This window comes from Micromys minutus (assembly GCF_963924665.1).
Source record: "Micromys minutus genome assembly, chromosome: 17".
NCBI classification, from domain to species: Eukaryota; Metazoa; Chordata; class Mammalia; order Rodentia; family Muridae; genus Micromys; species Micromys minutus.
The window spans coordinates 10,797,814-10,820,864 of NC_137952.1; the positions used below are offsets into that span (position 1 = coordinate 10,797,814).

Below are 23,051 nucleotides of genomic sequence, written 5' to 3' on the forward strand. Positions count from 1 at the left end.
GCAAGATCTTTCAGTTCAAGTGCAGGGCCTGATAGCAGGGCTTTGGCCACCATTTGGACCCCAGTTCCCAGGGAGTCTGAGCAAGAGATGCTGCCCCCCCACTTGAGGAGGCAAGACTCCAAAACAGAACTCTCCAAAGGTGGAAAGGACGTTCAGAACTTGTTGGGTCTACTCCATTCTTGGATACAAATCCTAAATAAATGAAGGCAGGGAAATGAACTTTTATTTTTACACTTGTGTTCATAGCAACATTAGTTGTAATAGCAAGAAGCGAGGAAACAACCCAAAGGCCACCAGCAGGCGAATGCGTGGAGTATGTGATATTTCTATATGGTAGGAAGGCCACTCTGAGGCTCACCACATGGATGAACCTTTCAAACAGTATTTTCAGTAAAATAAAGCAGACACAAGGGGGGAAAATCTTACCTGCTTCCACTACGGCAGAGATAAATTAAGACTTCAGATTTAATAGGAGGTGTTAAGTGCTTACTAATTTCCAAAGTATATGTTTCCCTAGTAACAGCTGCTAACTGTTCCCTCCAACATACATTGCGCAAAACAAACAAAAAATAGCTATTAATGCAAACCAGACCGAGGGTCTAGAATAGCTCCTCAGTTCTTAAACTATTGATAGATTTCTAGTAGCAAAGTTGGACCACATGTTGAACTCTGAAGACACCTAGCACAAACCATCTTGTCTTAGAAACTCATCAAGGAATGGGAGGGTGGAGGCAGAAATACAGGAAGGGGAGGAAAGGAAAACAGAGAAAGAGAACTTTTGATAAAGACAGAGGGCAGAGGCCAGGGGAATTTACCTTTTCAAGGCTAATTCTTCTAGGAACCAAGACATTCTTTTTTTTTAAATTAATTTATTATATAGAAGTACACTGTAGCTGTCTTCAGACACACCAGAAGAGGACATCTGATCTCATTACAGATGGTTGTGAGCCACCATGTGGTTGCTGGGATTCGAACTCAGGACCTCTGGAAGAGCAGTGAGGTCTCTTAACCGCTGAGCCATCTCTCCAGCCTGACATTCTTGAGCTCTGAATGAGAAGTGTACTCTGGATTGATGCGGCCTGTCTATATTTTTTTTACTTGATTGGCACTTACCTAGTTAATTTAAGTCACAAAATATCAGGAAGCAGAAAGAGCCACCAAGAGTAACTCAGCTTCCTTTCCATTTCCACTGTGGTTTCTCACTCTGTCCCACGGCCTATCTGCTGGTCACACGTGAGGGGAGAGGGCAAGCATCCACTCCATCTTGATGAATCTCTCGGTCACCCTCTCTCAAAGCTTCCCTTTATGAACATTTCTCTGGGCAGTAGAACATTGTTCAGGGTCAAATCTAATAGCAGTAAATGCATCTCCAAAGATGTCTTCCTATTTTTCAAAACGAATTGTACCAGCATACGTTGTGCAAATAACTTACAAGAGATGGGCACCCTAAATTTCAGAGAAATCTCTCCAGGTTTGAAAACTATGCACTCAGGTTGTGGGCTATGATGAGAGAAATTTCAGGTCAAAAGTGAAATTCCCTTTCCTCATTAGGTAGATAGAAATTAACAGTCTAATGCTTCCTGAATTCCTTGCCCTTAATTTCCTGAAACATATGGAAGGTGAAGTCCCTGCCCTGAAAACCACTGTATGACATAGATCAAGGTGCCTTAGGTGGGTCTGGGAAGACTGATCACACTTCTTATGACCCATGCCTTCCTATGGTTGCAAGGACAAGTGTAAAAGGAACCCACATGACTTTGGAAAGCAAGTGAGCTCAGTGCTGTTGGTCTCCCCCCCAACCCCGTGTCTGGTTAGATGCATACAGGTGGCATTATGGTCCTCACTTTTGAAGCAGCACTACTTTGGGAGACTTCCTGAAAGTGTCCCAGATTCCAAGCAGCCATTCTTGGGAACTATGGCTAGATCCCCTAGCTGGAATTTCCCAACAACCTTCAATCACCAGCTCTTCCCATATCACCCTAAGCCTTAATTTCCATATTAAATCCCTTATTCTTGTAAAGACTGTCATGGTTCTAACTTATCCCAGAGAACACAGCAGGCAAGTACAAACACCATTTTCACGAAAGAACCACGTTTTAATCTAAGCCAAGCCAGCAAGTAGGGCCAAGACATTTACATCCAGGCATTTCCTGGTGACTGATTCCAGCTAGAGAGATGATGATTTGTGAAAGCAGTTTATGTTGTGCACATAAAGAGGGCAGCAGGAATCTCCTCTCTGTAATTTCTGGAACTCCTTTTCCCTGTCTGAGCAAGGGGTCAAGCAAGAACTGGAGTGATCACTCACTAGCTCCAAGAAAACTCTGTGGTTCTATACTCCTCAGATTTCAAGGCACATTCACATGCTCTTAGCAACTCATGGACCAGTAGATCACACTGCTATTATACGGTAACCATCTCAAGCTGCCTTGCAAAAGAGTCACCATACTGCGTGAAGGAGCACACTGGATGCAGGGTCAGGCAGGCAGGCATATGCTCAGGAGCCACTTCAATCCTTGGCATTTTCTCCTCACACTTGAGCAATGCCATTCTAATTCCAAGCCATTTCGTGAGTTGACATACCTGAGCAGAGATCACATAAGGATAAAACTCGTAGCACACCTCCCCAAGTTCCTGTGTACTACTTGAACCTAAGGATCATTGCCAGTCATTTAGAATAGTAGTTATATTTTGTCAAGAGTGGACGCTGGGTACTTAACTCTTCAGAAGTCTCAAAGTAGCCGTAGCTGAAGTCCCAGGGACACCAACATCAAGATTCCAAGTGGGAGTGGCTCCAGCTGGGGAAGGATATTCTAGATACCCGACAAAGGGTGCTCTAGTAGAAGATATGGCAAAAAACCAAGGCTGTGAACTGAGAATATGCCTTGGGGTATTAAGAGTTGGCAAGGTGACCCAGACAGTTGGCGCACAGTAAGGGAAGAATAAAAGACAAGGGTGAAAGGATCATAGGGGAACCAGATGGAGTCCTGCAGAACACCATTTTGATTTCTATCCTGAGCGAAGTGAACTTCATTCCGTGATTTTGAGAATAGCCTGGGGGGGGGGGTAATCCAAATGAGATGACAAGAACTGTGTGTGGACAAGAAATGTTCTTTCCAGAGGAGCAACATCTGGACCTCTAATAGAATTCTCACTTGAGAATGGCAGGGGCTTCTCTAGGAATAGAGGGTGTACTGGCTGGTTTTGTGTCAACTTGACACAGCTGGAGTTATCACAGAGAAAGGAAATGAATGCCTCCATGAGATCCAGCTGTAAGGCATTTTATCAACTAGTGATCAAGGGGGGAGGACCCAGCCCATTGTGGGTGGTGCCATCCCTGGGCTGGTAGACCTGGGTTCTATAAGAAAGTAGTCTGAGCAAGCCATGGGAAGCAAGCCAGTAAGTAACATCCCTCCATGGCCTCTGCATCAGCTCCTGCTTCCTGACCTGCTTGAGTTCCAGTCCTGACTTCCTTTGGTGATGAACAGTAATGTGGACAGTGTAAGCTGAATAAACCCTTCCCTCCTCAACTTGCTTCTTGGTCATGATGTTTGTGCAGGAGTAGAAACCCTGACTAAGACAGAGATATAATCTACATACTAAAAGAAGAACTCAAACTTATTTGGTGACTAGCATCCCAAACTTCTGGTTCTTCTTTTTCACATAGCTGATCTGCATCAGTGAGGCTATGGGGTTTACACTGATAATTTTTGAGGGTTTTTACCGTACTCTATCTGGTCTAGCTAATGAACAAAAGACACAGCAACCTGATGTCTTAGTTAGGGTTTTGATTGCTGTGAAGAGACACCATGACCAAGGTAACTCTTAAAGGTACAACATTTAACTGGGGCTGGCTTACAGGTTCAGAGGTTTAGTCCATTATCATCATGGCAGTGTGCAGGCAGACATGGTGTTGGAGAAGGAGCTGAGAGTTCAGCATCTTGATCAGAAGGCAGCCAGTCTTCCAGGAGACTAGGAGGAGGGTCTCAAAGCCCACCCAAGGCGACATCTATTCCAACAAGGTCATACCTCCTAATAGCGCCACCCCCTGGGCCAACTATATTCAAATCACCACATTCTACTCCCTGGCCCCATAGACTTATTCAAACACATGAGTATATGGGGGCCATACTTAGCCACAGCATAATGAAGAATACATTTAGTCCAAGTTCAACACTCCCCATAGTCTATAACAGTCTCAGCAATGTTAAAGGTCCAAAGTTTAAAGTCTCTTCTGAGATTCATCCAATCACTTAACTATAATTCCCTATAAAATCAAACTGAAAAACAGATCGCATACCTTCAACATCACAGGATATACATTATCATTCCCAAACCTCATAGTGAGGAAACACTGGACCAAAACCAAACCAAACACCAGCCAGTCTAACTCCAAACTCTACATCTCCATGTCTGATGTCAAAGCAGTCTTTAGATCTCCAACTCTTTTCATCTTTGTTGGCAGCAACAAACTTCTTCCTCTTGGGCTGGTTCCATTTCATGTTAGCAGCTTTCCTCAGCAGATATCCCAAGGCTCTGGCATCTTTAACATCTTTGGTTCTCCAAGGCAACTTCCACGCACGATCTTCTGGGCTCCTCCAAAGGGCTTGGGACACTTCTCTAGTTCTTGATACCCTCTATAGTATTCTAGGCTCTGGTTGACTTTACTTCACTGTTGCTGCTGCTGCTGTTCTTGGTGATTATTCCACAGTACTGGCAACCCCAGTTCACTGGAGTCTTCCACTGCAGCTAGGCTTCACCAATAGTCTTTCATAGGCTCCCTTCACAGGGCCAAGCCTCAACTTCTTTGCATGACCCCTCCTGTCCTCCTGGAGCATCAATTGCAATTGGGGCTGCACCTTCACCAATGGACTTTCCTGGCCTCTCAAAGTACCAAGCCTCTCAGCTGTTCTCCGTGACCCTTTCATGCCTTCAAAACCAGTACCATCTGGGTGACTCGTATACATTGCCAAGTCTAGCTGCTGCTCGAAGTACAACTTTAGTTATACTGGAACATAGATAGCTTCTTTGTGATCTCAGAATGTCTTTGCCTCCCATCTCCCTGCAGGAGTGCCAGGATGATAGATGGTTAAACTATGTAAGAGCTTTTATAGGGGTTCTGGGGATTTGAACTCAGGTCCTCAGGCTTGCAAGCAATTACAAAGCAAGCAAATTATTTTCCATTGACAACTTCATGCACAAGTAGCATGTACTGTGATTTTGCAACCATTCACCTCTCATTACCCTCTCTTACCCATTCCCATTCTCACCGACTCTCTTCTTCCTTACTAGCTGCCGTACATCTGCTTTTGGTACAAGTCTTGTTTGTGCTGATACCCATACTTTTTGTGTGTTCATGATGGCAAAAGCCATGCCATACATAGAAAACAACATTTCATTTCTTATGCTCCAGTTCTTACAATCTCTCCAACTCCTCTTGCAGTGATGTCCCCAAAGTCTTGAGGGGGTAAAATTAATGTCCTATATGTAAGGCTCAGCACACAGTCCTCACTGATTCTCAGTACGCAGAGACCGACTGTGTGTCCCTGCATTATTCACTCTCTACTGAAAGATGTGTCTCTGGCCCAGGCTGAGAGCAGCATTAGTCTCTCAGTATAAACTTGAGGGTTTAGGAGGAGGAGGCCTACAATGTCCATTTAGCAAAACATCTACGGTATGTTCTCCTTTAGACCCTGTGACATTCACAGCCATACCCTTTTGATAAGGCTTGCACTACGAGGCAATGAATTTCCCCTTGTGCTGTAGGTCTGAAGTCTAGTTGGAAAGTGGTTGGTTAGACCCTAACCAGTCTTCGTTGGCAAGTTATTATAAGACAAAGTCCATAGCTGGGAACAGCTGCTGATAACTTTTCTCCTCACCTTCTCTTATGAGGAACACTAGCAAGCAAGGAGCAAACGGTCACCTCGGGTTGGTGTCCCCAGAAATAAACTATTGATGATAGCTGTTATCAACCGCATTCATCCAGACTCATCGGTAACAAGACAAAACTCATTTTAAATGAGTTGGTTTTCATTATAACTGGGGATCTCCTTTATGTCTTAGGAACTTGCTGGATTTCAGGACATTGAAGGAACCAGTAGATTTTCTCATCAACCTTTCTTCTGAATCTCAGCAAGTGCAGTTTTCCCCCATCTTTTAAATGTGAATATTGGGTATGCCTTCTTTGCACCAACCCAGTACTTTTTATCAAGTTGAGTCACTGAATAGAGAGACTCACTCTGCCCGTGAATCATAACCTAAATGGAGGTGAACAATATTGGTATTTTTCAGGTCACATACCAACAGAGAGACATTGTCTAAGTTTATAATCTGGAGGGACTCCTAGTTTTTGTTTTTTAACTAGGGTCTCTCCATTCAATCCAACTGTTTGGGATCTTATTAGGAAGGCCTAGGAAGACCTACTTTTCTGGGGAGCTCTCAGGGCACAGGCTATGTCCACCAGAACTGGGTAGCATGGTCCTTTCAATGAAGACACCATACATATTGGAATGAGACACAGAGAAATCAACCTAGAACTGAGGTGACCATTTCCTCCCTGTTTGCTAGTGTTCCTCATACAAGAAGGTGAGGAGAAAAGTTGTTCCCAGCTACGGGCTTTGTACTACTGTACAAAGAAAGCCTAATTAGATCTAGTGTAGAGCTAATAAGATCCACAAAAGTCTACTGTATTTTCTTATTTATTGGTCAAAGAACTGACAAGTCTAACTCCAACTATATCAGGGCCTTCGACACTCTTCCTTGCAAGTTCTTCATAGGTTCTAAGTGTGGTCCCCTAGATTAGGAGTCCACAAGTCTAAATTAGCCAGCTTCCTATTTTTATATAATTTAATTGGAGCACAGCTGTACCCGATCATTTGTGTGTTATCTGTGAGTTCTTCGAGGCTGTTACAGAGGAAAACACACTACGTGGCCTTTACGGAAAGATTGCCAATGTCTGTTCGAGATTAGATCATCATAATCATTTCCTTATCATTGGATCAAAGATATCAGGATCCATAAGGCACCTTGAGAGATGAAGGGATGAGTATATGAATGAACATTTGGGGCTTTGTGCTTTAGAAAACTCTAGGTAGGATATGGCACAGTGCTCCTGAGAACCTTGTTTGATAGCTCCATCTTTTAGAGGCAGGGAGAAAATACATGACTCAAATCTTGGTCTGAAGGGTTGCACTTAAATTTTCAGTGGATTCCCATTTTGGCCAAGGATGGAACCACGTGTCCTTGGCTGCAGGTGGTGGGGCCCTACTAGACATCCTGCACTGTCCCTGATACATGAACCACCATGCGACACTAACGCCAACTTAAAAGGCACAGGAAGATGCTCTCTTGGTCATGTCAGCTCTTGTTGGTTTGACACAAGTTACAATCATGCCAAGTTAAGGTTTGATTTTTGAGTCTGTGGCAGGAATCTGCAAGTTACCGCCAACACTAATCTCTCCTCGGAGTAATCACTGTTGTAACGAAGAACTTGCTCCCCTTCCAAGGCCATCACAGTAACTGGTGTGCAGTTTCTCCCTACCAGTCCAACCATACCCGGAGGACCCCAATACCCACCCCATTCTGAGGTTTCACCAATATATTCTTTCTTTTCTTCACTTTACTATGGTACACATTTATTGGGGAAGCTAAACCAGAAGTGACTGCCCTCTTTTTATTTTGTTAGAGGCAGAAATGTGATACAGGAACCATTCACACAGCAGAAAGAATGAAACTGCAAATTTATTTGAGAGTATAAAAAAATTTAAAAAGCCTAATCAAAAACAAAACAAGCGGCCACATACAACCTTCCAGTTTACATAACTTTGAATATCACACACTATTAATATCTTAGTTACATTTCAAAAAAAAATCATTAATTACAAGGTAGAGGGAATTAAGTTAGGCAGTGAGTTTCCAACCACAGTGAATCTAGTGTAGTGTCAAAATGAAGTGCTGGTCTCCCCGAAGGAGAGACAATGGAGAAGAGGCATCTTTCTGGCGGGTGCAGAATTAGGCAATATAGTATTTTAAAAATCCTGACTGGAATGAATTTAAAAAAAAAATACTGCTAGCCACCTACTTGGTATCTTGAGAAAATTGGGGAAATAACCCACAATTCCCAGAGCTTTGCTATCTTATCTATTATTATTATTATTATTTTAAAAATCCATTAAAAACCAAATCTATAGTAAAAACTGTTCCTGTGTTTGTTTGGAAACAAAACAAAACAAAACAATCCAACATTAATAGGCTTTCCTTATCTACTAAAACCATTTGTTTTTCCTAAAAAGCCTCGAAGCAGAAAAGCTCATGAGATTAGCTCACTGCACAATTAATTAAAATTAGAATCCTTTCCTCCAGACAACTTTCAGGGAACCAAAAAGAAACAGGGACCCATCAAAGGAAGGGAAGAGCCACAATGACTCACTGGGATGAGACAGGCAGCCAGAAAAGCTGTCTGCCACCCAGGTTTCTTCTTCATTGGGTTACCTACACACACACACACACACACACACACACACACACACCTTAACTGAATTTCTATTTTAAAAGTGAAACAAACAAAGTAGGACTATTTACACAAAACCAAAACCAAAACCAAACAACCTCCAGCGGCTAAGCTCTCTTTCCTGCAGTCTAGTTTGGATCTGGTTAAACAGGAAGTCAGTACAACATCATTGAAGGCCACTTCATCCCCGCTCCCTGCCGGCTCCCTGTTAATTAGCATCGAACAGGTTATTGAAACGTGCGTCAGCTGTGGAAAAAGGCTTTGACTGGGTGGCAGCTGCCTGAGGTGGCACCATCTGGTTCCAGTTTTGTCCCTAGTTAGTATGGTTTACCCATTATTGCCTGGTTGGCAGGGGTGTGTGGTGATGGCATTATTGCCTGGTTGGCTGCTGGCTGGGCATCGAGAAAAAGCAATCCAAACATTCAGAAAATGGATGGAGGACAGGCTTCTGCATGTTTCAGTAACTCAATAAATAACGACTCCACGATGCTCCAGTGTAGATGCTTGGCGTGTATGTGAGGCTGAGGTGATGTTATGGGATGGGGCTGGGGAAAAGGCAGCATTTCTTTTTGCATCTTTCTTTGGACCTCACTAAAAGAGAAACAAGAAAACCAAAGAGATAGCTTTCCTATACACATATAAATAGTCCCTTAACTAGAAGGGAAAAAACAAACACACTGTTCCAAATGCATTTCTAAGAGACTTAAAAAAAAAAAAATCCAACGGGAAATCTTGACTCCAAGTTATCCAATGCCCACTTCTCTCAGGAGAAACTGCCAGCATGCCTGGCTGGGCCTGACCCTGACGGTTCCTGGGTTTGTGTGTGTACTACAGGACTTGAGAGTTCTCACACAAGTTAGAGAAACTTCTGTCCAAATGCACATGGAAAATAGGCTCTCAGGTGTTCAAGAAACTTAGGAAGCTGCATGGAGAAACATGTCAGGCTGGGCCTGTTTTCCCGGGGCAAAGGGTTAGGTCAGAATTTTGACCGACTTAATTTGGGTCCTTATCCTTAGCTATGGCAGGTCATCTTGGAAGGGGACAATCCAGAAGGCAGGAGAATAACTGTCGGGCCAAGGCAGGACCAGACTCTGGTAACCTACACATTAGGAGCTGAGAACTCATGGCAGGGGTTCCTACTTATTCAAGAGTGCTGCACTAGAAAGCTCTCAAAATGAGGAATCTTGGGCAGATTTATAAGGCCAGGTTAGAGGTTTCTGAGTCTTTCATAAAACCAAACTAGAATTTTGAGAGTCAAAAGCTGTTGCTCGTGTCAGAATTTTTCTTTGGCCTCTGCTGAAGTCCGATCGATGCATAGGAGAGAACAAGGTGGAATTTGCTGTTCTCATGGACACTTTTTGGAGGGGCCATCGAATAATGGCCTTTTGTAAAAAATACTCCAAGCTAAGTCTCCAAATGTATCTCTAAGGTGGCAGCCCGGTAGACTCTGGTCTGATGTCTCCTGAACTCCTGACTGTGTGACACGGCCCTAGAGCCCTGCCAAACACTATTTACACACGGCTTCGCCCTGCTGCCTGCTCAGGCGCAAGGCTAGTGGGATGGGTCAAGTCACACAGTCGTCTGAAGCATGCGTCTGTTAGTCACAGGCCCTGAAGGGACAGAGACTGCACAGAGAAGACAATGCACCTGTTCACTACGTGGCAGGAAAAGTGCCAGGTCAGTCTGAAAAACACCCCTGAAATTTGGAGAAGGTGCAGTCAGCACCCCAAAACGTCAACTAGAAACATCCCCAAAAGGAGCCATGTTAGAATCCATCAAGTTAGAGAGGATCTACCCATATGGACTTTGGAATCGCTGGATTTTATACTTCTTCAGTGCCCTGACTGGGCACAGAGTCTCTGGGCTCAGCAATGACCTCTGCAGGGCCAGGCTGCTCCGGGCTGTGGCTGCTGTCTTCCACACTCAGGAGGCTGCTGGCTGCCCGGGAGCTCGCACTGTAGGCGCTTCCTGACCGTGAGCGGTAAGGAGGCAGGTCAGCTTGGTTCAGAGACTCAGTGTCGGATGAATAGGGTGGTGGAGGAAGGTCATACCACGCAGGTCTGTAACGGAGAAGGCAGGAGGGCAGCAGAGGAGAGAACACGTTAGAGTCAAGACAAGGCCGATGGTACAGAGCCTGCTCTAACAGCAGCCCGTTTCTGAGTAGATGCCTATGACAATAATACAGTTCTAAGAGCAGCAAGATCAGTGGTCTGAAACACGACTGAACAGCAAGGCAGAACCAGAACTGTCCGTCCTCTATGGGCAGGAGCAACGAAAACACCCTCGTGCACCTTGCATATTCTGGGCTAAATGACTTCTGGCCGAGAGTCAAGGTTGGAATTGTGACTGAGTCTTCGACAAGGAGGAGATTCTGGTTTCTTACTAAATCTAACACTTCCCGAGGCCTTGGATGAGGTCACTCTCTCAGTGCCCCACCCCTTCTCTCAGTGCCCCACCCCTTCTCTGAACCTTGCGTGCGACATTATGTAACAGCGAAGCCCTTCTGTTTTCTACTCTCCTCGCCCACTGCTGTGAGTCACTGTGTCACTGAGCACCTCTTCTCTGTCACCTTTATTGCTCACAGTGACCATTGATGTAGGCATCAGAGGCCCGCATAGACTAGTAAGCAGCAACGTGGGAACTGGAACCCTGCCATTCTGTCCCCAGATTCATCAGGTCTATCCTTACTCTACGCTGATGGGTTCACATGCACAGGATGCTCATGAGGTGAGGGAGGTCCTGCATTCTCATCTGTGGCGATCCCAGACCAGCACCAGCTCCCTCCCAGTCCCTGAAGTATTATTTGCTTTTGATGAGGAGGGACAATGAAGATGAAATCACACAGGACCTGCCACTGGGAAGGGCCCAGGAAGAGAAGCCTGGCCACCGTGGAGGCTCCTCTGCAAAATGTTTCATGTGACACATAGTGAGTCCTGGCCTTTGGGGAAGAGAGAGCTCTGAGCAGGGGACCTGAAGGCAGAACCCGGAGTGTTACAGTCAGACTCCAATAGCTGTCCGAAGGGCAGGACTTCCAAGGGGTTATGTGGTGTAAACAGTGGCAAAGCATGTGATTAACATATCTGAGGCCTTTATCTCAATCTCCAATCTCTCTCGCCCCCTCCCTCCCTCCCTCTCTCTCTGTGTCTCCCCCTCCCCGCCCCACACACACCTACATCTGAACAGGTATGATTTGAGCCCTCCACTCTAACTACAGACTGCTGCTCTTGGCCTTCTGTATTGGGGGGTTCACAAATAATGAGCATTCTGATGCATATCAAAGGCTTGGGGGTTCTCTATGCCATCCCCTTTACTGTATAAATGAAGCCAAGCAAGGTAAGAGACTTACTTATTCTCAGTCAACAAATTAACCAAACCTCTGATACTTTTCTACAGGAGCAGACAAGGCCAGGGCTGTAACACTGTGGCTTGACCAAGGAGGAGCAGGGATCCTTTTCCTAGGTCCTTAGATACGGGACTTAAAACTGTGCCTCCTTAATTACTTCCCTCATAGATGTATCCAGAAGATTAGATGATATGGAATATTCTATAAGGAATTGGTAAATACCAATCACTGTTCCTGCCTACAGCTACAGAGCCCAAACTCTTAGTGAGACTTCGGTAGTCCAGTGTGTGCACTCGCCCATGTCAGATGCCCTCCTTCACAGTCTCTCACCTTTGGTCCAGCAGAGCCTCTGAATAGGAAGGTGGTGAGCCTACTTCTGAGGCATTTTGTTCGGCCTGGGTAGCCACATACTGAACACCATTATTGACGTTGTAGGTGACGTTGCAGTGGTGGGGGTGGTCTAGGACCACCAGGCGAGAGAGCAGTACAGGATGCTGCAGCCGGTGCACAGGTAGAGTCATGAGGTTGTTCCGTTTCCGCTGATGATGCAGGACCAGTGCCAGCAGGGCTACCACCAGCACGAAGATGACAGAGCTGCCGATGATGGCGTAAGTGATACTGGGATAGTACACGAGCTGGTTCTCCGACGTCACAAACACCTGCCCGCTGCCTGGTTCTGAGAAAACCAGAAGAGGGATGAAGACAGAGAGAAGGTTACAAGTGTGTTTTCCTAAGCTTTGGAAAACAAACCTCAGAACTGACTTGCCAGTTAGCACAGCCGGGGCTACTCACAGCCGACAGAAAGGGCGACCTCCAGATGACCATTAGCTACTGAATGGATTGCTAGTGGGTGGTACACACTGAACTCCTACCCAGCCCCAGATGTAAACACGGACGCATGCTATATAAATTTCAGAGGAATAAGTCCATAGTGATAACCTTGAAAATTTGGTTCCTTTAAAAAGAAAACCATTTCTTTAAATTAGAAGAATGTGCTTTGGTTTTAATCGAAGGTGTGGGGACATGGGCTGCTTCAGACTGGCTGTAGCTGCTGACTATGATTTGTCTCCTGCTCTAGCAGAGGTGTGGCTTTGCCAGCTGCAGATTGTTTCTGCGATTGTGTGATGTTTGGAATTCCAGGAACTTTTCAGAGGATACTTAGGTGGTAGGCCCTGGAGAGGTGGGTGGTTGTTGGTTATATTTTATTAGTAGTTGTGCTCATGGAAGAAATTAGATTCAGGGATCTCTCACTCTCTCTCCCTTCCATCTTTTTTTTCTCTCCTGTCTAGTGTTAGGAGGATAAAGAGGAGCTGGAATAAAGAAAAACCCTCAAAGTAACAAAGAGCAGCTACACTACACTGTTGACTGTCTATGTGATGTACGAAGGTCCAGTCCACAGAGATCTAGGGCAGCAGCACCTGGATTCACTGCAAGTGAGCAGGAGGGGTCTCTCATCATTGGACAATGCTCTCAAATGGCTGTAATGATGGTGGCACATGTTGGGGAGTGAACTAAAACTTATTGAATTGTACAGTTAATGTGAGTGAATCTTATGTTCTGTAAACGAGACCTCAATAAAGTTAGTTAAAAACTGGGATGTGGGAAGTATAATACCCAGGGGCCAAGCATGAGAGAGTTCCGAGGTTCTAGAAGCCAGTTCTTCACTGAAAATAATAAGCAGACACGCGCGAGGGAGGGAGGCACATCTAGGACTCCAAATACCGGCTAAGCATCTATTTTGTGCCAGGCCCTGGGCTGATCTTTATAGATACAGCACCTGACTCTGGAGCCAGAGAGGGTCCACCTGTTCCCTAGTCTACTTTCTGCGCCTTTGCCCATTGGCTACACAGTGGGCTTGGCATTCTTTGGGCTTCTGGAGTATGACACAGGTCTAGAACATTGATACACACGGTATATAATATTGACTGTTGTAGTTTTGCTTTCTTTAATCTTTTTTAAAAAACATATTTCAAGTGGGCCTGAGACTCACAATGGCCTAGCATGGCTTCGATTTCTAATTCTCCTGCCTCTACTCCCTAGGTACTAGATTGCAGGCACGTGTTACCACCCCTGTTTACACAGCAGGGGGATGGAATCCTGTACTCTCTGCATGCTAGGCAAGCATTCTATCAAGAGAGCCAAGGCACTGTTTTTTAAGATGAGCACGGTGCATCCTGGAGAGGTTGGGTACCCTGACTAAGATCTCTGAGGGGGAGAAAGAAGCCTACTTGACTTAAGCCAGGACCCAACACACTGCTCTAGGAGCCTCAAGATCCGCTAGGCGATGCAAGTATTTCCTCAGGTCTGAGAGTGAGGGTCTGGGTCACACACCAACTCTGCTGACTACCAATACCTTCCTCTCACAGGTGCTAATGAGCCACACATCAGTGCCTTTGGTGACCTGCTTCCCAGCCAGCAGGGCACAAGTGACCATGCACAGGAAACCGGAAGAGCCCCTTCCAGAAACCTGGGGACTCCAAAGAACAACAACCCACTGCTGTGTCCAGCTGGAGAAACATTCTAGTTTCAGTCCCCGAAGGTGGGGTTGGGACCACAGCCCTGTGCTTCTTCAATCTTCAATTCTTAACTCAGGAAGAGGTTTCTGGGGATCCCAGACAGGCCAACAGTTGTGAACCCGGGGTAGCAACAGAGATGGAACTAAATTATTCACTCCCTTCTCCCCCAGGAGTGGTTTGTTGGTTTTGGTTATCACTAGTGTCCCAGCGTAGAGGGGGAGACTTGGCAGATGGCAGGTTCTCAATAAATGCATAGAATGAAACAACAAAACCTGTTTATTCGCAGTCTGTCTAACTCAGAGAGGTTCATTAACCGCTCTGTGGTCACCGAAGGAGCCTGGTCACTATGCACCTGTCCTCCTTCTAAAGACTGCACAGTGTAGGACACCTGATCTCTGCCTTCCTGATTTGGAAAAAAAAAATCATCCCAATCTGAGATAAATGAAGACCTTCCCTTTAGGGTCCCTTTTCTCTGTGTTAACTCTTCTGTTTAGCCATACCTAAACTTGGACTAAAAGCTTAGGGGATTCTCAAGTTCCTGGCTGTCACCATTCTAATGTACCCACACATCTGAACTGTACAGAAGGAAGCAAATCCGAACCCCTTGGAAGACGGACACGTATATCTATCTGTACGGTTACCGGAGGGAGGGAGGAGGGCTTGGACTTTCCCAGGGACAAATGACTGTCACTCAGCTCTTAGCTTAGGTAATTAAAAGCGGAGTGGGGCTAAGGAGTGAGTAGAAAGGGGGAGGGTCAGAATTCAGTATTAAACTTCCTTCTCTGGCTTATTTCCTACATAGACCTGAGGGGTTACAGAGCTCTGGGGTGGGTCCTGGAGCTTCAGTCCAGGCAAGTGATGTAACTTTCATTAGCCTTAAGAAACAGCAGGGCTGAGAGAGGTAAGCGCAGTCACGCCTGGGTCCTCAGGAAGACGCAACACACGAGAACCAAGCATAGTGCCCAACAAGGGTTTGCACTCAGCGATGCTGGTTCTTTCAAAAGAAATATTGCTTTGAAATGGCCACGATGAAATGTGCACTCCACAAACAGCATTTTAAGTAGACAGTTCAGTAGCCCTAAGTGAATTCAGGTTGTTGGGCAAACATTACGGCTGTCCGTCTCCAGAATCCTTCGGCCCCTGCGTGCGTACGTACTCTTGACATCCTCAACAGCCATCTATGACAGGAGGTAAAGAACCCGTGTGGGCGGTGGGCTGAACGGGTAGATTTTTCACATGGAAAGTAAATGTGTGCAGAGATTCCGAAACTGGCATCTGTGTGACCACTGGCAGCGTTACAAAAGGGAGCTCTTTAATGAGGGGAGAGCGAGGGCTCTCATAGCTGAAGGATCTGTCTCACTGCTGTCTCTGAGAGCTGGCTCTCCCCAGCACTCCTACTTTGGCAGTCACGAAGCAGCGGTCACATCCACTCAGGGAGTTATGATGCCACATAACTCAGAGCTGCCTGCGCTCGTTTTTTGCTCTGTGTGTAAAATGTCATCTTGCATTAATTCATTAACTAGGCCCACTTTTCTTAAGAGCTTAATGAGCCTGCTGGCCAAATTACTAACATCAGAGTCGCCTGTGACCTGCGTTCCAAGTGTGTGATCCACGGATAATGAAGTTTCCATTTATCCTGGCTGTCCCTCAAGCGAATGCCCTCCCCGCTCTACCGCCAAACAGCTTAAATCCCACCCCTATCTGCTTCTGCTCCGTATTAATTCATCTGCTGCTACATCTCTGGACTCAGAGCAGTTGGGGCCCCACAGTGGCTGCTGCACTTTGCACCGTTCCTGGGTGCTCGGCCCCAAGACGGAAATCTGAACACTTAACAATGACAGCTTTTTAGCTATTGTCCTGGGAGAAGAAACATCTCGGACGAAGATGCCACCCAGATTGCTGCAGGGACCACGGCGGCCAAGAGCTCTGACTTGGTATTCCTTCCCATCCATCCATTTCATCTTTACAGATGAAAATCAGATTTCCTGCAGGATACTGGCATTCTGTCCACTGGCTCGGCCAAAGGCTGCGTTTGGGTTTTCATTCTGCTGTGTGGGTCTTGGGAAAACATGTCAACTCATGCCTGAGGTTTATTCAGGTGTGGGTTATGGGAGAATAAGTGGGTACAAACATGGGGTAGCAGGAGAGATTAATGATATACAACAGCCCTCTGTAAGTACAGGTGGGTTCTACATCTAAAATCCCCCACATTTCAGAAATGGTGGATTTGATATATTCATCCTTACTATGTGCTGACATTTTTTGGGTCACTAGTCCCCAAACAAAGCAGTGTAAGAATTAGTCACAGAGCACCCACATGGTACTATGCATAAATAATCTAAAGGTGACTTAAAGCACACAAGAGAATGTATGTGAGTTCTATGCAAATATTACAGCATTTTATGCAAGAAACTCGAACAGCTGTGGAATTTGGTATCACGGAAGCAATTCATCACAGACACTGAGAGATGAATGTCTATTAAAAATAGAATTATTTTTGACACAGTATGACAGTAAAAATTAGCAGTTTTTTCCCTGACAGGGCTGAGGTTCAAACCCAGAGCACCATGCATGCCAAACGAGCACTTCACCATCCTGCCATGGCCCCAGCCCAGAAATTACATCTTAGCACCAACGTTCATTAAAGCACTGTTTGTAGCAGTAAATGTAGCAGATAAAATGGGAATGCCCACCACCGCTTGCTTTAATACTGTCTCCATACAATGTTACTCCTGTTTCTAAGACTTACATAACACACACTGCCAGGGAAGTATTTGGAAGGTGTATTGGTTACTAAATGAAAAATCTAAGTTCGAGAGAGAATGGCTGGGGTTTACATATTGCTTTACAGCGTATCGCTCCATGTTCCAAGTGAGTTGGAATCTCACTCCCATTTTGCAGTATTAAGAGGGTCCAGTTACTCCAACAATGTATCTAGAAGTGGGGCCTTTAGGGGGTGACTGGGATTTGATAAGGTCATCAGGGTGAGAAACCCATAATAGAATTATGGGGCTTTCTAAGAAAAGGGAGAGGGCTAGGGAGCCCTGCTCCGCCATGTAAGCTGTTTGCCTCAAATGCACGAGGACCCGAGTTCAATCCCTAGGACCCACATTAAATAGAAGTTAGGAATCATGACACGCATTTGTAATCCCAGCTCTGGGGAAGCAGAGACAGGTGGACTCTTGGGGCTCACTTCCCAGTTAGCCACACTTCCTAGTCCACGAGGCTCTGCCTCAAAAGGGAGGGGAAGACAGCACCAGAGAAGCAACACCCAAGATTACACACCCATGCCTATACCCACACACATCCTGATAAAGAGACCCTGGGATGTCATTTCTCCCTCCTTCCTTCCCTCCCCCGACCTTGTCTCACAATGTGTGGCATCTTGCACCCCTTTAGTAAGTCCTCAGTAAACACAAACCCTTGATTCTCGAGAACTCTGAACAGTTTTATTTTCTTAATAAAGCAACCAAATTTCAGATGTTTTATTGCAATAGAATAGTAAAATGAACTAAATCAAATCTTCCACACAGCTCTGGAAGACGAGGATACAGAAATGCAGGGACTTTCTATGTGGTAGTGTGGGGCCCTTCATATACCCCTTTGCCCACCTTCCAGGGATACCTCAAACCAAGGGCTCATTGTTTAAAGATGGCTCCTAAGCCTCAAGGCCTGACTTTTTGAGTGATGAATTTCTGTTTCTGGAATATTTGGTATGCCTCAAACTGACTCTTCAACATTCCCACTTTGTGTGTTTGTGTGTGGTGTATGTGTGTGCACGTGTGCGTGCTCATGTGTCAGAGAATCAACTCCCGTGTTCCTTTTATTTCTTTGGACCGGATACTTTAACAAATCAAGTTTATTTGTAATTGATGCACAACAAACTTTCCTGTTTAAAATGTAAGGCAGATAGATGAGTTTGGCAAAGCGAACACAGCTATCCCCACAATCAAGATCTGGAGTCTTTCTTCCATGTCTCCCGACACTATTCTTTTGTGAGAGGGCTCAGTGGGTAAAGGGGCTTGCCCTTGCCGCCAAGCCTGGAAACCAGAGTTCAATTCCTGGGATCCACGTGGTACCTATGACCTCCACAAACATGCAAACACATCTGTGTACAAGAAGTAAAGTAAAATCAAATGTAATAAAACTGGATGTATTGGTTTATTACTATAGAGAAAGAGAATTTCAGATGTTCTGGGACACAGATGTTTATCCCATTGTGTATTACAAATTCCCTTTCAAGCTGTGCTTTCGTTTTTTCATTTCCTTTACAGTGTCTTTTTCGAGGGAAGTGTGTCTGTCTTTTTCTTTCTGAATTTAATGAAGCCCTCTTCAGCAATCTCTTCTTAATGGTTTCTACTTGTTCTATACTGGCCAAGGAGCCCTCACCTAATTTTTTACCCAGATTTGGCTTTGGTTCCTCCCTTTATATTGACAACGCACTGCTGGTTAATTCCTGTTTATGGAACAAGAAAAAAGCCAAGGTGTCAATCCAGACTGACAGCCGGCTTCCCCGGCACCATTGTGGGAGTCTGTCCTTTCCTATCAAATTACCTTGGCCCCTGTGTTGAAAACCAACTTAGCACCCGGGCCTGGCACCTGACTGTTTGACAGAGGTAGGTGTGTTTGCCTTAGTGCCTACAGCTTCTAGATTGGACTCGATTCTCATCACAAAAGCATGTTAATTATTAAGGCTAACGCAAAAGAACCATGTTGGCTGCAGACAAAATGCTTCCTCCCTCCTTCCAGCCAACCAGAGCTCCGCTAGATGAAAGTGTATTTCACAGTGGTGTAGACCAGGTTGGCAAACTTTGTCAAGGATGAGAGAGTAAGGAGTGCATGCTTGATATACTACCCAGTGTGAGTCAGCTCACTCTACCTTCTGACTATAAAAATTAGGAATGAGGCCTGGCAAAGCAAGCATCTGCCACACCCGCCCTTACCCACAGCTATAATTTCAGGACTTTCAGAGCCTTTACTGGGTGAATATTCCTTGTGATGATGCCACAAGGCTGAGGAGATTTCAGGAGCCCCACCACTATGTGGATATAGACAGAATGTACATCTTTCAAGAGATTATTTCCCATCATTCTAGAGGTTGTCTTTCAATCAACCAGGTTGGGGACATCCCAGGCCTTTGAACATATGCTGGAGAACGTTCTGTGGCGTTGGCTAGAAGGACGTAAGCCCTGTTCGACTCCTGCAGTAGCAGCAAGTCCCAGCTCCCTGGCCCCAGCAGTTGACGTTTAGTGTCACTGCTACGGATAGGAACCCACAGCTGTGCACCTGATGCTTGGAGACATGAGTGATGCCACCCAGCGCCTGCCACACTTGACAAGACGGAGCAGCAGGAGCTGATCCTGTTTAAATTCTCAGGGAGTCCACAGCTGCTCCTGTGAGTTCTCCACATCCGAGAGCTGCTCACAGCCCCCCGCCCCCCAATCATCGGTTCATCAGAGCCACTTCTGCCTGCAAAACCTTATTACCCAGGGAAATGCTGAGTGTGCACACTGGCAGCCCCGAGCACAGAAAACTATCTGAATAATTCAGGGAACGGGCTAGTGACGGAAGCAGTCCACCCAGGGATCCCGGGGGGGGGGGGATGTTTTATTTGTCACGAGCAAATTCACTGCTCCTTGAGATTCCTGATGTGAGCATGTTGACCCAGGGCCCCGGCACCACGGAGGGCAGGGCTGTTTATTTTGTTCTTGTCCCAGGGACAGCAGGTGCTTGACAGGGAACCCAAGGCCAAGCAGGATCCCACGTCTTGGGTCCTGTTGTCTGTGAGCTGGAGCCACTGTCTCAGAGTCCCATTCCCCAGCCATTTTCACCGGCACCTTGCTCCCAACTCCCGTTCTCTAGTCTCCTTTCCCAAAGATCACAAATTCATTTGCTAGGGTCAGTCCTCAGCTCAAAGCCCTCGGTGGCTTCCACATGCTCAGCACAAAGCAGGAGTCCTCACTTGGCCACGGGGCTGGACAGTTATTGTTCCTATGGTCACTCTGCCCTTCAGTGTTGCCTCTTTCTACCTCCTGCTGCTAAAGTCCTGCCAGTTTCCTGGTGTTTTCAAGACACTAAGTATCTGGGCAGCATCCACTTTCAGCCTCACAGTTGCTGCCTAGGATGGGTAGGTAGGTCAATTCCCAGGCCACTGTCTCTACCCATTGTTACACATGTATCAACTGTTCCTTCTTTTCCACTGGGATGTAGCCCTACCAGAGCAGAGTGTATTCTACTTGTTCATCCCTGAACAACATCTAAGTCTCAATAACAACTTCCGGGGGGAGGGTGGCAGAGGACCCTAACAGTGGCCAAACCCTGGCACCTCAGCGACTCTTCACTTAAATTCAAAGGCAAGAAGCTCGTCCTAGGTCACGTGGCCCAGAAGTGATGGATTCCATGTCCATGTGATCCAGGACCCAAGCAGTATAAAGATAGGTTTTATTGACCAAGCCTGCCATGAGTGTTGTTTCAGAGCATGCAGAACCGGGGCTGGGGCAGTTCAGATGCGGAGACTTCATCTGGCATATGAGGCCCTAGTTTCAATCCTCAGTATGGGGACAAGGGCGGGGGCTGGGCTCGGGGAATCAGACAATGAAACACTGTTCACAGTTGAACAGCTCAGGGTTACAGAGAAGACAGCAGGTATCTGTAAATCAGAACAGAGTTCCATTCCTCTGGAATGGGTTCTCTCACGTTTGGTGGGGACAATGACATCTACCTGGGACCATGTATATACAGGCCAGGAGAGTGAAGGCAATGTGGTTTCCTTCCTGTAACTAAGATGCTAACCTGACACTGGGCCTGGCTCTGCTGCCTCCCCAACTTTTCCAGAACTTTCTATCCCTGAAGGGCAGAATCCCAGCTTGTTATTGTGGTACTCAGGGCCCACGTGTCTGTCTAGTGTTTTCAAACCAGCCACAGACACGGCAGTCGAGGTCCTTCCGACATTTATGACTTGTCTAGTGCTGGGCCCTGCAAGCCCTGGGTCCCACAACCACCCAGTTAGGAAAGTAGTTTCATAGAAAAACAGCAGGAAGCTGGTTCCAGCCCTAGGCTTGAAGGCTGAGAATACAGTTCTTAGAATGTTCCAGGATCGGAGAGACCTAGCAGGTGCCTGGCTGCGTGCTTAGGGGAAAAGAAGTATCACCAAGTGCCACATTCTGACCTTTTGGTGTTTCTCCCTTCCAACCCCGCCCTGATGTTTCTACCAGACTAAAGCAACGGGAAGCTGTCTGCCTGTCTGCGGCAGCATGGGGGTCCGTCCCACACAGGGCAGAGACACGAGAACTGTGAGTAGAGGGGCCAGCCATCAGTACAGCACCCCCTCTCCTCAGTGGGACCCCCAAGCTGCTTCTCTTCCACAGTGTGTCATGTCCCTGCTGTTTCTTATTCCAGCATCTATCAACATGCAGACCAGGGCTTTGGGTGTGTGTGTGTGTGCGCGCGCGCACACGTGTGTGTGTGTGTGTGTGTGTGTGTGTGCGCGCGCGCGCACGTGCACATGCACACGAGCGCGAGCACGTGCACATGCACACAGTATGCAGGAAGCACCTTCCTTCAGAGCACTGAGTTCATTCAGAGCGAAAAGTGTGAAGAATAGCACGGGGGTCCGCCCCTGTCCATGTGGTCCAGTAGAGCCTGAGGCAAGCTGAGGGTAGTGAGTGCCTACAGGGGCAAGGCACAGCTTCTTGGTGTGGGCGCATGCGTGCATGTGTGTGCTTTCGTGCCTGTGTACTGAGTGGAGGTTGCTGGTGCAGAGGCCATGAGGAGGCTTGTGCAATCGGCCAAGGGAGCACGTCTGCCTTCTGCTTCTTGCGTCTTAATTAGAAGCAAAAACAGAAGAGGAGGCAGTCACTAATCATGCCCTTGCTGATTGGGGACACCATTACTGGGATTATCACTGGCCTCCTGGATTGCTTCAGAGACCGCAGTCTGCCTGCGTGGCTGTCCTGGAGCAGACCAGAACAAGCTGCTTTCCTGGGTTGGCTGCAGCAGGGTCCAAGCTGTGCTGTCCCACAAGGCCTGCTTATTCATTCTTTCTCTCTCTGGACCCCAGCCCCGTCCAACTCATGACTCCAAATGTCCCAAATCCCACTTCTTCTCAATCCCCAGCAGAACCTGCCCAGCCCACTGTTCAGTTTCCCTGCATCTAATCTCAGGGACTGTGAGGGCCAGGGTACAGAATGTAAGGACAGGTGCATCTCTCCACTTAAAAGTTGCGGGGTGCCCGGTAGAGGGTCCAGGTCTGGGAGTCTGAGGCAGAGTTAGCATCCTGTCCTGTTGGCCAGGCACTAGATGGATGACTAAGGGCCACAACTCCAGCTTTCTAAGAACTCATCTGTAAAAACTGGGTTTCAAAGCCTGCGGCCACCAGACTTAATATATCATTACTATTTTTCAAATGAGTGAACTCTTATGATTCTGCATCCAGGGGTGTTTGGAGCTTGGGGGTGACCATCACCAACACTCCCACTATGGCCTCTGCAGCCATGTTCTCTCAAGGCCACTAGCCTCAAGACACTGTCTTGGTGACAGTAAAGTAAGGAGCCTCCCCTCACTCACCCCGACCTTCCTGTTTAAGACAAACATCCTAAGGGTTCGTCACCTCTGTGGGTCCCTATTCCAAGCGCATCTCCTGTCCCAATTTAGATTCGAATTGAAAAGGTTTAATCTAAAGGGCAGA

At 46.6% G+C, this 23,051-nt stretch overlaps 1 protein-coding gene across 4 annotated transcripts in view; it reads right to left on the reverse strand.

Annotated features, from left to right (window-relative positions):
• Positions 1-7,756: 7,756 nt before the first annotated feature.
• LDLRAD3 (low density lipoprotein receptor class A domain containing 3) overlaps positions 7,757-23,051 on the reverse strand; it is a 221,703-nt gene continuing 206,408 nt past the window's right edge. For all 4 annotated transcript variants that reach the window (XM_080931147.1, XM_080931149.1, XM_080931150.1 and 1 more), the window contains exons 5-6: positions 12,180-12,525; positions 7,757-10,566 (exon numbers count right to left, since the gene is read on the reverse strand). In XM_080931147.1, the coding sequence (XP_080787273.1) occupies positions 10,329-10,566; positions 12,180-12,525 (584 nt within the window). In that variant the 3' untranslated portion in view covers positions 7,757-10,328. The remainder of the gene's footprint in view (positions 10,567-12,179; positions 12,526-23,051) is intronic.